The 16,059-nt window shown below is 39.1% G+C and overlaps 1 protein-coding gene across 6 annotated transcripts in view; it reads right to left on the bottom strand.

The window, feature by feature from the left end:
* Positions 1-10,647, bottom strand: part of MTHFD2L (methylenetetrahydrofolate dehydrogenase (NADP+ dependent) 2 like) — a 151,505-nt gene extending 140,858 nt beyond the window's left edge. Inside the window, exons 1-2 of one of the 6 annotated variants that reach the window (XM_061420468.1) lie at positions 10,152-10,193; positions 8,337-8,370 (exon numbers count right to left, since the gene is read on the bottom strand). Coding sequence is in view for 5 of the 6 variants with exons in the window: in XM_061420471.1 (XP_061276455.1) it covers positions 8,274-8,370; positions 10,152-10,294 (240 nt within the window). In the remaining variant the exon portion in view is untranslated. Of the gene's footprint in view, positions 1-7,663; positions 8,371-10,151 lie in introns of those variants that run through there. The other 5 variants (XM_061420471.1, XM_061420464.1, XM_061420470.1 and 2 more) reach the window with 5 other exon arrangements.
* Between the last annotated feature and the right edge of the window lie 5,412 nt (positions 10,648-16,059).

The following is a 16,059-nucleotide window of genomic DNA, read 5'->3' as shown; positions in this document are numbered from 1 at the left end:
AACTACCCATCTCCTTGCATTGCCTTGCTGTAAACCTTTCTCTACTCCCAAATCCTATTGTGCATCAGGCATGTGAATTTGCATTAACACTTTCAACATAAAGAAACCTATGAAGTATGTGTATATGCTTGAAACTGGTCATGGGGCATGTATCCATAAGTATGCAAACAAGCATACAATCTACCAACTAGGACTCTTTAGGACCCCATGGACTGTAGTCTGCCAAGAGTAAGAATATTGGAGTGGGTTGCCATTTCCTCCTCCAGGGAATCCTCCTGACCCAGGGATCGAACCCATATCTCATGTGTCTCCTGCAATGCAGGAAGATTCTTTAGCTGCTGAGCCATAGAGAAAGCCCAAAAGTATAAATTGATAACAAATTAACAAATATTGTACACATAAGCTCAGTTATTATAACTAAATTACAAAGCTATTGTGAAGAGGTTTGCATTGAATACAAAAAATTATGTCATCACAGAATGTACTCTCTTCACTGCCTGCCTACATGATTTTAAAAACAAGTGTTTAAAAATATATTTTGTAAATGAGCTAGAAAGTGTTGCATTTTGTTCAAAATCTACTGGAAATTATTAACATATTCAAAAAAATAAGCCAGACAAGGGTGGAATGAGGAGTTCAGATTTGAAACGTCTAGTGAACTGCAAATACTAAAACCAAAGCTTACAATAGAAATGTACCCCTTCCCTCCAAAAGAAGGTACTGAGCTAATTAAACAATGACACCTCAAGCATTATACAAGCAATTCTGAAATTCTATTGCTGAGGGTTGAATTGTGTCCCCCAAAAGATATGTTCAAACCCTAATCCCTGGTACCCACGGCTGTGATCGTATATGGAAATAAGGCATCTGCAGATGTAATTAAGCTGCAGGATGAAGTCACACTGGAGTTCAGTGACCATAAATACAATATGACTTTTGTCCTTATAAAAAAACAGAGAGAACTCCACGTGAAGACTGAGGCAAGATGGCCACATGGCTATAGACGCAAAATTGGAGTCATACAGTTGTAAGCCAAAAAAAGCCAAGGATTGCCAGCAACAACAGGCCAAGAGAGCATGGTTCTGTGGATTCTCTGGATTTCAGACTCCTGGCCTCTACAAATGTGAGGATAAGTTGCTGTTGTTTTATGATGAGGTTCAGGGTACAGTGCCCCAAGATGTGACACTCTTAACATGCAGATTATTTCCAGCTGAAAACAACCAAGGCCCAAAAGATTTGGGACGAAACCTTTGAACTTCTCCCAAATGCCTAAGTGAACTTTAAGAATTGGAATTCCAGTTCCAGAAAGGAGCTGTCACCACATATAACCATACTAAAGTATGAACTAGGTGTGGTGGACAGGGAGGAACCTAGCAAGGCTGGTTTGATCAAAGTTCCCTCTGTGTCCCTCTGTCTCTAGATGGCCAGGCAAACATTTGTTCACAAACATTAACCCTTTTCATATTCCTGTGAATTACCTTACTTCTCTTTGAAGTCCTAGACACTTACCTTCTTCTCCTTAGTCCAGAATAATGTATATATATATACATTATATATATGTATATATACCTCATCATAATAACGTATATATACCTCATCTTGCCTGTCTTTGGAACACTTCATGTTTATGTAAATTCCTCATACATAGGTAATAAATTTTTTTATTGATTTTTTTTTTCGGGTTAATCTGCCTTCTCTCATTTCAATTGCCAGCTCAAAGAACTGAGAGAAAAAAGAGGAGAGTATCCCCTCCTCTACAAAGCCATCTAGTTTGTGGTACTTTGTTTATGGCAGCCTTAGTAAATAAATACATCTTTAATCCCAATTCAAAGTATCCCAATTTGTGGGAAGAACTTTTGATAAATCTCCTGTTTTTCACTGAGTAAGTGTCAGTGAAGAGTTCTGACAAAACTTTGCCAACTGGAGGAGAGAATGGCAAAACACTCCAGTATTCTTGCCACAAGAACCCCACGAACAGTATGAAAAGACAAAGAATATGACACCAGAAGATGAGCCCTGCAGGTCACAAGGTGTTCCATATGCTACTAGGGAAGAGCAGAGGGCAATTACTAGTAGCTCCAGAAAGAATGAAGCAGCTGGGCCAAAGCCAAAATGACGCTCAGTTGTGGATGTGTTTGGTGGTGAAAGTAAAGTCTGAGGCTGTAAAGGACAAAACTGCATAGGAACCTGGACTGTTAGGTCCATGAATCAAGGTAAATTGGATGTGGTCAACCAGGAGATGGTAAGAGTGAACATCATCTTAGGAATCAGTGAACTAAAATGGACAAGAATAGGCAAATTTAATTGAGAGGACCATTATATCTACTGCTGTGGGCAAGAATCCCTTAGAAGAAATGGAGTAGCCCTCATTTAACAAGAATCTGAAATGCAGTACTTGAATGTGATCTTACTTTTTTAACTCTTAAAAATGTGACTGCATCAAAAAATTATACAGTGACATTGCCATTAATACAAATCAAAAGTGAAGTCAATTTGACCCTTAGATATCTTTCACACAATGCACCCTGTCATTACTTGCTCAGGTGACATCTCCTGCAAAGGTAGGAACTTTGCAAGTCACCCCCAAAGAAGGCAAGACAAGGAGCTCTCCTTTTCAGCAGTTTATTCTCCCCCTATTGCTCAGCTAGCACTACAAGTCCCTTCATTAGGAAAGAATATGTCACAATGGAGGGGCCAGGGAGGAGAGTTAGCAGTCAGGCAGCACAACACACTACAAATTACTCACCCAAAGCCAGAAGTCCCTGAGAGGTAGCCCTGTTTACCTTTAAAAGCTGGCCAAGTTACTTAACTGCTTTTAAAGGCATGCAATTTCCTCATGTATATAATGGGAATAGTCTCTGTTGACCTTATAAAATAAGCTTTGACTAAGAGTCGATTGGCTCATTTGTTAAAATGGCTCTCCTAGTTTCTGTTAAGAAATAGACGGAGAAATATTCAGAGAACCAGAAGTAATATGAGACTAAAAAGCCATCAGGGCTTCCCTGGTGGCTCAGTGGTAAAGAATCTACCCGCTAATGCAAGAGACATGGCTTCTATCCCTGGGTCGGGAATATCCCCTGAAGAAGGAATTGGCAACCCACTTCAATATTTTTCCCTGGGAAATCCCATAGACAGAGGAGCCTGGTGGGCTACAGTCCATGGCGTCACAAAGAGTCAGACACAACTTAGCAACTAAACAACAACAACAAAAAGTCATCAACATTTAGTGTTGTTTCTATGAACTTGTCCATTTACCTATTCACTTTCCAGAAAATAAACTACAACCATCCTAATCTATGGTTCCTAGAACTAAATTAAGTGTTTAATTAGCTAAAACAAAGTAGTAAACAGGAGGGGAAAAAAATCACTACTTTTCTTGTATATCAAAATACTCTTTCACAAAATAGTAAATCAAAGTCCACTCACAAACGACAGTGTATTTAATCTGTATACTTGACATCTTGCTTCTGCATCTGTATTTTAATCTCATTTTCAACCACAACTTTAATTAGAGCTGTAATAAACTGTTTTATGATCTATAAAGATGAAAAAACCTAATACAGTCATTAGCAATTAAAATATCTCTGCAGGTCCTAGCATAGTTTAAATGCTTTGTATCTTAGGGCAAAATTTGAAGATTTGGGGGTTCAAATTAACAATAGTAACAAAACAAACTCAAGGGAACCAGGGCAAAATTACGTATGGAATAAAACCAATCACTAACTGATACTAGGGAGCCTTTCAAAGCAAGTGAATTTTTTTTTAAAGTAAATTAATATTTGGAAATGTTAAGTTTAAGGTTTTTTAAAAAACATTTCATTCCACATCCCAAATGCTATCTTACACTGTGAAGTAAAGGAATTATACTTCCATAAGTCAATAAAAAGTAAAGCAATTTTTTTTTCCATTACGTGTGATTCTTTCATTCAATTTTGTAACTTCAGAACTCTAACCTGTAACTTAGAACATCAGTAACAACCTAAACCCCTGGAGAAGGAAATGGCAACCCAATCCAGTATTCTGGCCTGGAGAATCCATGGACAGACGAGCCTGGGGGCGCTACAGTCCATGGGGTCGCAAAAGAGTCAGACATGACTTAGTGACTCAACAACAACAACCTAAACATCCATAATTTTTGCAGAAAAAATCTTATATGCTAAGCTTTGTAAGAGAACACTTGGGCAGTTTGTTAAATCCCATGTACATCTTCTCAGAACCATTTTTTAAAATGTTTAACATAAAATACACAGGTTTACAGAAAACCAGTTTTATTGAAATACTGTTATCAAATACTTTTTTTAAAAAAGCATTAAATAAAACACCTAGTGGCAAGTCTAATTACTACATAATATCAAAGAGTACTGGTGAGTGTGTATGTTTGGAGATCTCTGTGTCAACTGTGTTATTAATATACCTGTATTTTTGCTGGGAATATTATAAGTTGTACTCCTATTACTGTGGTTTGAGGCAAATATTCACAATTGAAGAAAATGCTAAATTTAGTAGAGATTAGTGACCTCCCATCTAAGTTTACTGCTGCTGCTGCTAAGTCACTTCAGTCGTGTCCAACTCTGTGCGACCTCAGAGACGGCAGCCCACCAGGCTCCCCGGTCCCTGGGATTCTCCAGGCAAGAACACTGGAGTGGGTTTCCATTTCCTTCTCCAATGCAGGAAAGTGAAAAGTAAAAGTGAAATTGCTCAGTCGTGTCCGACTCTTCTCGACCCCATGGACTGCAGCCTACCAGGCTCCTCCATCCATGGGATTTTCCAGGCAAGAGTACTGGAGTGGGGTGCCATTGCCTTCTCCACCATCTAAGTTTAGGGATACTTAAATTCTATCCATGAATTCCCAAGTAAAGAGATACCCTGTATTAAGGAAATCTGACAACACAATTTTTAAGATTTATATGCAAAATCAGGTGTCTTGATTCACAAAAGTTCTGCAATAAATAAGGATTTTCAGAACGATGATAAGCAATAGGGAAATTTATAAATTGCTTGTAGAGAAATGCACTGGATAGATCATGCAGTTTCCAACTCTGTCTTCACCATTTATTTACTGTGTTATCATGGACAAGTTATTTAATTTCCCTAAGTCCCAGTCTCCTAATCTGTTAATTGGGAATAGTAATAGTGTCTACTTCTTTCAGTTGTTGTGAGGATTGAAAGACAAACTATATGTGAAAATCTTAGCAAAATGTTTAACACAGAGTTAGGAAACATTAAATATTAATACGAATTTATTTTTCAACAATACAACTGGATTGCTTAAAGCAAGATGATATTCATTGCAGAGTTAATAAATAGCCAAAGTGGGAAAAGGAAACACCTATTTTTAAATTATAATATGCCCTCAGTTTAGAATGACAAATCTTTGAATAGTCTCTTGGTTCGAGGCATACTCTTTAATGAGAGTAATTCTAGAAACCTAAGTAGAGTTCGGATCATTAAGTGAACAAACCTGGTTGGTATGATGATGTTGACAGGAACACGACCTGCATCTGAGAGTGAATTATTTCATATTTCAAGGACTAGACATTAACCAACAGCAAAATGGTTAGGTAAATTAAGGCCACTTGACTTAATGTAATATTATGGAGCCAATAAAATGTTAACAAAAACAATGGCAACACAGAAAATACCTATGATATAATATTAAAAGCAGCAGCTGGATAAAACTTCTTGGATACTATCAACCTTGAAGTCTTCTTTAAAACTAATTTAAGTTTGTATTATATCCCATTCTGAACACAAATTAGTTGATATTTTTTCTGGTCCAGATTGCACTTCTTAATAGTAAACTCACTAATTACTAATCATTAATTTATCCCACTCATTGGACAGTTCAGTTTTCACCCAAGCTCCTACATCTTTAAACATCCTTCTACAACTTAATCATCCTTAAACCAAATTATTTTTAAAAATCTTCATTGAGTTCCATGGAATTTCCTGAAGAGTATGCGACCATAGAAGGTAATCTGCTGGGTTTCTTTGTTGCTACTTTTATCATCTAACTAGGGTATTAACTGGAGAAGGCAATGGCACTCCACTCTAGTACTCTTGCCTGGAAAATCCCATGGATGGAGGAGCCTGGCAGGCTGCAGTCTATGGGGTCCCTAAGAGTCAGACACGACTGAGCGACTTCACTTTCACTTTTCACTTTCCTGCATTGGAGAAGGAAATGGCAACCCACTCCAGTGTTCTTGCCTTGAGAATCACAGGGATGGGGGAGCCTGGTGGGCTGCCATCTATGGGGTCGCACAGAGTCAGACATGAGTGAAGCGACTTAGCAGCAGCAGCAGGGTATTAACATGAAAGAATAATATAACTACAAAGCATGTGAAAAACAAAGATTTGGGTCATTAAAGAAATTGCTAGATTATTACTAAAATCATGACTAACAAGGTCTGAGATTAGTATTAATTTTCTCTGTTCACCTGTTGATCCATTTTAATCAGAAAACTTGATTTTGGAGATATTACATTAGAACATATTATTTCTGAACAGCTGAAGCACAGATATAAAACTAAGATATGAGACAATAAATGGTGAAACATTTATGTTTTAAATTTAAAATGACATAACTGCTACAGTCCATGGACTTGAAAGGGTAGGACACGACTTAGTGACCAAACCACCACCAATAACTGCTTAGAAATAAAAACTGTAACCAAATAGCTATCATAGCTCATTGTCATTAGGAGAGATAAGGCATTAAGACTCAAAAATCACAATTTTCCAGCAAAATAAAATGTGATTTTGAGAAACTGCCCTTGCTAGCCATTGGTACAAACTCTATCTTGGTTGAAATAATTCCATGGAAAATCAGCTTCAGTAATGGTACTAAGTGGAGTCTGGGTTCTTTAAGCTTCACATGAGGATAAAATGATCTTTAAATCAATTCTATAGCAGACAGAGAAACTGAGTAAATACTAGAAGAGAGGGTCTCAAGAAAAACAAACAGGTGTACATATACAATTTGTCTTTTTAAAATTATTAAAACTATCCATCCTACGAAAGAAGAAGGTGTTAGTTGCTCAGTCGTGGCCAACTCTTTGCAACCCAATGGACTGTAGCCTGTAAGGCTTCTTTGTCCACGGGATTCTTCAGACAAGAATACTGGAGTGGGTAGCCCTTTCCTTCTCCAGGGGATTTTCCCCACCCAGGGACTGAACCTGGGTCTCCTGCATTGCAGGCAGATTCTTTACCATCTGAGCCACGAGGGAAGTCCTATAAGACATGATTATTTACATAACATAAACCAGTATCTCTTACTACTTCCCAAAATACAGGGTTTTTTAATTAAAAAAAAAAAAAAAACCCTTGGGATATCCATTTAGTTACTATAAATGAGTTGATGTAGTAAAGCATGGTTTGGGGAAGCCTCTGTTGGAGAATACCCGAAAATCTGCCTCGAGAACGGCATTAATATAAAAGTCTGCTGTAACCTTGCCTCCAGATGAGATAGACTGCTGCCCAGCTCCATACACTTAAAAACACCGTGCCAGGCTCATACGATGTTTCACAACCCAAGCACATATTGATTTGTAAACTTCTCACACAGCAAGGCCAAATTGGGAAAATTTAATCACCAAGAATATTTTATTTGTAACTTTTTGGCTTTTTAGATAATTCATTTCAAGAAATAATAAGCTGCAACAAATAGAAGGGACTTATTCATTTATTTCCTTGACATTTAAATATATTTTCTTTCAATTAATAAATCTATTTTATCGTGAGTAAATGGGGGAAAAACTCACTGCAAATTTTAAAGGGAAACCATTCTGAGATTAAATATTAAACAATAAATAATAATTTTGTAATTTTCAAATTCTGTTAAACACTATTTCTTGAAATTCTCTACTAAAAAAGTATTTATATGTTCCATTATAAGTATCTAATTAGCCAAAGATATGAAAGACAATCAAAAATACTTTGTTTCATTTGAGACTCTATACCAGAAACCGGTAATAAATCTGTTAATTGAAAACAGTCAATATCATTAGGGAAAGAGTTCATCAAACTCAAAGATTCACTGCAGTGAGAAAAACACTAAGGCTCATATTTCAAGTCAAGAGGATAGTGTAGGATTTAAACCACATTCACTATGAATAACTACACAACTAATGTGTCACTACATATTAACTCATTATTGACCGGGGGGATTTTTGCTGAGACTAACACCTGTGGCCAGCAATTTCTTATCAAGTGATATTGATATATCTCCAGTCAATAACATTTGGGTAACAAAAGACATATTAATACATCTCTGGTCAATAATGTGTTAAAAGAGATGACCGAGGATGGGGACAAGTGGGGAGGCAGACAGTGGCGACCTCTGGAAGATGGAATCTCTTCTCTCTGCTGGTCCTAGAAGAGAAAAGAGACACCAATGAGCATCAACACACTGTCCGGATTTCTCCCCACCCGAGACCCATCAGTCCACAGGTGTTTCTCAACCTTACAGCCAACTTCATCTTCATATACAGTACTTAGTGACAAGGGGATGTCAAAATGCCACCTATCCTAACCTAACTAGTGCTGCCTTGAAAAAATAAAAATCTATCAAAGGTATTACTTATTTCTATACAGCTATAATCTGAAAGCAGCTGGGTTGAAAGTAACACTTCTTTATTTACATTAAAAATAGCTTTCCAAAATTATTCCAGTCAATTATTTTAAATTATAAAAGACATAAATTCAATTTAAAAACCTCTGAATTATCCGTGTGTGTATCTGCATGTGTGTGTGACGACAAGTGGCTTGAACGAGATAGTTAGGTTTTTAGCTGTTACGGTTCTCATTCAGTGTATTGATACCTGGAGAAGACAGGATGATGGGGTTGTCTATTTACACCATCTGACAAAGGGAAATTAACCAACTTACACAATTTGAAAAAGGTTATCTTCACTCTGGGAAGAAGCCCTAAAATAACTCAAATTCAGCAAATAATTATCTAAATAGTGTGACTGTGGTGCATAATTCCTTCAATTCTGTAATGCAAAGAGAATTCTACAGAATCTGCTTTTCCTAGGTTGCAGAGTTTGTATCCAAACCAACTGGTAATTTTTTTCAGACACCATGAGAGCTTCCACAATCAGAACTGTGAGTCATTGTTATTTTCTCACATATTCTCTGGAAGACAAACAGCAGTCATTACAAACTAAGTCCAAAGTAAACCTAATAGGATTTTTTTTTTTTTACTTCAATCACGCCAAGACTAAGATCCAAATATATACAATGAAGAGTTAATCAATTTAAGTTAAATAAGCAGTCATTATGTTTCCTCATTATTGATCTTTCCTTTCTTCCGGCATAGTGCTGGACATGGGGCTACAAAAAGATGAGTAAGGCACAATCTCTGGCCACGTAAAACTGCAGTTACAGAACGTTATTGAAATCCCTGTAAGTCTGAAAACAAATGGACTCACTGGCTCTGGGTTCAAAGAAATTATTCTTAGCTTCTTAGATCGAGTTTGTATAATAGCTATAAGTAACGGACGGACGGACAAAGCTTACCATTGTACAGAACAGTTAAAACCTACTCGCAATCTGCTAGCCAGCAACAAGAGATGCAGTGAATCTAAGATTGATCATGTCAATCTAAGACTGGAGACATTTGGGAAGCGCCATACAGAGAAACACCGAAAAGTCAAGATTAATGTCTGATTTTGTGAAATCATTAAGAATTGTAGAGCTGGAAAAGATCTCAGTATTACCACCAACAAAGAAATTCATAAACTCTAAACAATCTGGCCACTGCCCACTCCTTTGTTTACAAAATACAGCCATAACCAAAATCAAACAAATGCTTCAAACAAGCAGACCACGTGTTTTTAAGGCCCCTTTTCTTCCTCAGTCACTCAACTGCACCCGCTGCAAACATGGAACGTTCCAGTGTGCGCAGAGAACATCCAAGTTGCCCGATTTGAGGCGGATGCGACCAGCCGGCCTGGCCTGCAAGGCCAAGTTCGGAGCGAAGACAGGCCTCGCCCCCGACCCGCCGCGCGGCTGCCCTGGAGCCCCGGGTCACACGCGCGAGGCCTCGCCCGCGCCAGCTGCAGGCGCCGGGCCGCCCCTCCCACAGCCACTGGCTTCGCACCCGGGAGCGCCCACCCCAGAGGAGGTCGAGCGTTCGGGGGCGCTCATACCTCATGCCGCTGCTCCGAAAGCCCCGGAACGCCTGCCCCGCCGCTCCCGGCGCCGCGAAGGGCGACTCCCCGATCCGGCTCAGCGCCGACACTCGGCCCAGGCGGCCGCGGAGCAGCCAGAAGCCGCGGGCCACCACTGTCATGGCCGCGAATGCCGGCTCCCCGACAGAGGCACCACCTCCGCCGCTCCGGTTCTCACAGCTCCAGGCCGGACTCCGCCCCCACCCGGCTCGGCGGGAGAGCGAGTCCCACCAGCCGAGGGCTCCCGGGGGCACCTTGCAGGGGCGGGGCTAGAAGCTGAGTTCAGGGCCCGGGGCGGGGCTGAAGGACCCGAGCCCTGTACCGTCATGGGGCGGGGCCGGGACCCGAGCCCCAGGCTGGACTAGCACGTGCGTCGGAAGGCAGGAGTTTGCGGTATGGCCTGGTTACGACGCGGTTTCTCTTGCACTGGGCACGCTGCTGATGTGCCCATAGCAAGAGCATAGGGAAAGCGTCTAAACCAATCAGTTCAAGCAGCACGCTCCCTTTCTCCCAAACCACTGCTCTGCTCCGCAGCTGCCCAGGCTACTGGTGACTTCATTTAAAGCAGGAAGGATATATACAGATTCTGTCTTCCTTAGTGAGACCTTGGGATACCTTTCTCCTGAGAGCAGAAGAAAGAAAGACAAATGTGAATGTGTGGAGGGAGGAGGGATACCTGGCTGAACAAGGCTTGGACCTAAGAATTTCTGTTGCTCTACCTTATCATTTCCACTTTGGAGAGGAAAACCTGTCATTCATTTTCTGGAGTCTATGATCAAACTTACACTACCTAGGAACCTTTGTTATGTGGTGAATTTGTAGTGAGAAAACAAAATAGCAGCTTCCTTTAAAAAGTAAAAATCAGACTGGCCTTTTTTTATGCTGAGATGTGGTAGAAGATGAACTGAGTTATGCTTTTATTTGAGCAAAAATCAACTTGAATCAGACAGCATCCAACCAAGCAGAAAGTTCTAAGGAGCATGTCTTTCACAAAAGGAAAGACTTGTAGGCAGAAGGGAGCAGAAGTTATATTAGACAATAAGTGGTTTCGTTTGGCTATTGAAAGGTTACTTTCCTTTAAAACTGCAGATCTATCAGACCTACTACCTAACTAGTGATAAGAAGAAGAAAGAAACAGAACTACCTTCATGCCCTTAAATTAAGTATTGTTTTTTAAGTTTTTCTTGTAGTCCAGCTTAAAGATAATGCAAAATATAGAAAAAGTTGTGCACAAAATGAAAAATACATAATTTGGAAAGTTAAATATATTTTCTGTATTAAAAACCAGGATTATGTTTATGAATTGTTACATTCATTAAATTAAAAGGAATAAAAATTATCAATAATAATAGCTAACAGTTTCTGTAGGTTTACTCTGTTCAAGGCATTCATTCTTTACATGGATTGCTTCATTTAATCCTGACAATAATTCTCTGAGAAAGATCCTCTTGGATTCTCATTTTACATATGATAAATTTGATCTGTGAAGAAATTAAGAAACTTGCCCAAAGCTACAAGTCTAGGAAGCGGTACATTCAAAATTCAAAGAAAGGCACTTTGATTCTGTAGGTTAAAAGAATAATAATAATCATCCATGGGACAAAGAAGACATGAGAAGGGAAAATGAACAGATAATTTATCAAAATTTGAGGAAAGCAGCCAAAGAAGTACTTCTGGAGAAATCGGTAGCCTTAAATGCTTATTTTAGATAAAAGTCTAAAATCAATGGTCTAATAATCTCTAGGTCTGTCCATGTTGCTACAAATGGCGTGGATTTATTCTTTTTTATGGCTGGGTAATATTCCATTTTATATATGTACCACAACCCACTCCAGTATTCTTGCCTGGAGAATCCCATGGACAGAGGAGCCTGGTGGGCTACAGTCCACAGGGTTGCAAAGAGTCAGACACAACTGAGCAACTTCACTTTCATTTTCACATCTTATTTATCCATTCCTCTGTTGATGGACATTTAGGTTGCTTTCATGTCTTGGCTATTGTAAATAGCACTGCAATGAACATTGGGGTGCATGTTTCTTTTTGATTTATAGTTTTTTTGTGGACATGGGGCTTCCCAGGTGATACAGTGGTAAAAGAACCCACCTGCTAAAGCAGGAGATACAAGAGATGAGAGTTTGATCCTGAGGTTAGGATGATCCCCTGGAGTGGGAATGGCAACCTGCCCCAGTATTCTTGCTTGGAAAATTCCATGGACAGAGGAGCCTGGTCGGCTACAGTCCATGGGATTCCAAGAGTCAGACACAACTGAGCAACTGAGAACACAAGCACAGATATATGCCGAGGAGTGTGATTGCTAGATCATATGGTAGTCCTGTTTTTAGTGTTTTGAGGACTCTCCATACTGTTCTCCATAGTGGCTATTCCAATTTACATTCCCACCAGCAGTATAGGAGGTTTCCCTTTTCTCTACACGCTCTTCAGCACTTACTGTTTGTAAACTTTTTGGTGATGGCCCTTCTGACCCATATGAAATGATACCTAGACTCACAGACTTTGGAAATAAACTTATGGTTACTAAAGGAGAAATGTGGCAGGGAGGGATAAACTAGAAATTTGGGATTAACGTATATATACTACCCTATATAAAAGAGATAATCAACAAGGACCTACTGTATAACACAGGGGACTCTAATCAACAGTCTATAGTAACATATATAGGAATGGATATATGTAAAACTTAATTACTTGCTGTACATCTAAAACTAACACAATATTGTAAGCCAACTGTACTCCAATATAAAATAAAAATTAAAAATTTAATAAAATCAATGGTCTGAGCTTCTACAAATTAGAAAAATAAGAACAGTTGAGCTAAAAATAAGAGCTAAATTAAATAGAAAACAGAAAAACAGCAGACGAAATTAATATTATCAAAAGCGAATTTTGAGAATTAATACAATTGATAAAATTGTAAGACTAATTAAAGGAAAAGAGCATGCATTCCTATTCTCATTCCTACATGTTTTGCTGAGTGTCAAGACTAGACCCTGACCACTTTTTACCTGGGCCATTTCTCAGGAGTCTTTTTTTTTTTTTTTAATATTTTCTTATATTTAAAGAAACTAGTATTTATTTATTTTAAATATTTATTTATTTATCTGCACCAGCTCTAGTTGCAGCATGCTAACAAACTCAGGCCCCCTGAATTGGGAGCATGGAGTGTGAGCCACTGGACCACCAGGCAGTTCCACATCTCTCATGAGTTTTCATGCAGCCGGTAACTCTGAGCGATGAGGTAATGACTCCCTGTGTACAAAGAGAATGCTTGCTTACTGCTTGCCTTAAAGGGATGAGATCCTTAAGCTCAGAGTTCCTCGTCTGTGGTGCAACAGCCGACTACACATGCAGGTTTCATCTGGTCTTCCATGTCATTCTGTGGTACGTGGGGCTCAGGAAAATGGAACAATGATGCTAATGCTCCAGCAACTACTTTTTTGGTCGATATCATTTGCTCATCTATTGCAAGGTTTATTTCTGAGCTCTCTCTTCTCTTCCATTGTTCTGTGTGTCTGCTTTATGCCACCATCACATCTTTTGATAACTGTGGCTTTGTATCAGAAAGTATGAAACCTCCAACTTTGTTCTTCCTTTTCAAGATTGTTTTGGCTACTCAAGGCCCCTTAAGATTCCATATGAATTTTAGAATAGGTTTTTCTGCTGCTTCTAAAAATGGCATTGGGACTTTGATAGATATTGCATTAAATCTGCCGGAGAAGGCAATGGCAACCCACTCCGGTACTCTTGCCTGGAAAATCCCATGGACTGAGGAGCCTGGTGGGCTGCAGTTCATGGGGTTGCTAAGAGTCGGACACGACTGAGCGACTTCACTTTCACTTTTCACTTTCATGCATTGGAGAAGGAAGTGGCAACCCACTCCAGTGTTCTTGCCTGGAGAATCCCAGGGACGGGGGAGCCTGGTGGGCTGCTGTCTCTGGGGTCGAACAGAGTCGGACACGACTGAAGTGACTTAGCAGCAGCAGCAGCAGCAGCAGCAAGTCTTCCACATGATATCTTTCCATCTATTTATGTCTCCTCTGATTTCCTTCAGCAACATTTTGCAATTTTCAGTGTAAAGTCCTTCTTGGTTGGGTTTAAATATTTTATACTTTTTGGTGCTATTGTAAATGGAAATATTTCTTCATTTCCTTTTTGGATAGGTCATTTTTGATAACTACTTTTGCTGTAACAAATTTCTTGTCTCTCTTCAGGAGTCTCATGTCTTCTGTAAGTTTTCATGAAACTGTAGAGGACTAATTTATTAGATTGTAGATAGGGCTCAATGGAGAAGGCAATGGCACCCCACTCCAGTACTCTTGCCTGGAGAATCCCATGGGTGGAGGAGCCTGGTGGGCTGCAGTCCATGGGGTTGCTAAGAGTCAGACATGACTGAGCGACTTCACATTCACTTTTCACTTTCATGCATTGATTGGAGAAGGAAATGGCAACCCACTCCAGTGTTCTTGCCTGGAGAATCCCAGGGACAGAGGAGCCTGGTGGGCTGCTGTCTATGGGGTTGCACAGAGTTGGACAAGACTGAAGTGACTTAGCAGCAGCAGCAGATAGGGCTCAATTACTTATGTATTTGGCCACCGAAATAAAATAGGCAAATTTCTTTAAAAACACAAATCATCAAAAATTGACCCCAAAAGAAATTTAAAAATTGAATAATTCCATGAAAAAATCAAGTTACTAATTGTCTTCTGACAAAGAATCTTTAGTCTTCAGTGGACTTTACTGATGATTTCTCTCAAATATTTAGGAAATCAATAGTAACAATATTATGCAAATCTCTCAGAAAATAGAAGAGGAAGGAACCTTCCCAACTCATTTATAAGGCCACTAGTACCCTGGTGTTGAAACATTACAAGACACTACAGACCAATATCCCTCAATAACACAGTAACAGAAATTTTCAAATACACTAGCAAATTTAATAAAACAATATAAAAAAGGCAATCTATCATGACCAAGTGAGGTTTATCCTGGGCATGTAAATCTGGTTTAACACTCAGAACCAATCAATTCAATTTACTATAACAACAGATTGAAAAAAAAAAAAAAACCAGTAATGAGCTCAATAGATGTAGAAAAAATATTTGACAGAATTCAACATTCATCCATGAAAAAAGAATTTAAAACTTGCAAAAAATTGTAAATAGAGGGATATTCATCAAGCTTATAAAGGATGTCTATGAAAACCCACAGATAATGATTATTTCATGGTGAGAGATGCGTAAGTTTAACACAAGGCAATAAGGTCTGTTTCCACAGTTTCTAATTTTTACTACTTGTCTGTGGCTGACTCTAAAAGGTTACAAAAGAACTTTTGAAGGTGACAAAAATGTTCCATATTTTGATTGTGGTATGGTACACAGTCTATTCATTTGTCAAAACCGAAATGGGAACATTTTATTGTATGTAAATTTTTCAATTAAAATTGACTAAATATAGGGCTTAAGCATTTTCTGATTCTCCTTAGAAGTAATCCACATTCCTCAGTAAGAAGCATTTTAGATATACAGATATATGTAGATAGATATCAATAGATCAGTAGATCTAGTAGATCTACTAGATAGATCTATAGCATAGTGATATCCAAATACCCATCCACCGCTCACGTTGAAAGTGAAAGTGAAAGTGAAAGTGAAGTCGTCTCCGACTCTTTGCGACCCCGTGGACTGTAGTCTACCAGGCTTCTCTGTCTATGAGATTTTCCAGGCAAGAGTACTCGAGTGTGTTGCCATTTCCTTCTCCAGGGGATCTTTCTGACCCAGGGATCAAACCCAGGTCTCCTGCATTGCAGGCAGACGCTTTAACCTCTGAGCCACCATTAATTTGGCCACTAGAGGGAGCCAATGTTTCATGA

This window comes from Bos javanicus, chromosome 6, assembly GCF_032452875.1.
Source record: "Bos javanicus breed banteng chromosome 6, ARS-OSU_banteng_1.0, whole genome shotgun sequence".
NCBI classification, from domain to species: Eukaryota; Metazoa; Chordata; class Mammalia; order Artiodactyla; family Bovidae; genus Bos; species Bos javanicus.
This window is presented reverse-complemented; position numbering and strand designations above follow the sequence as displayed.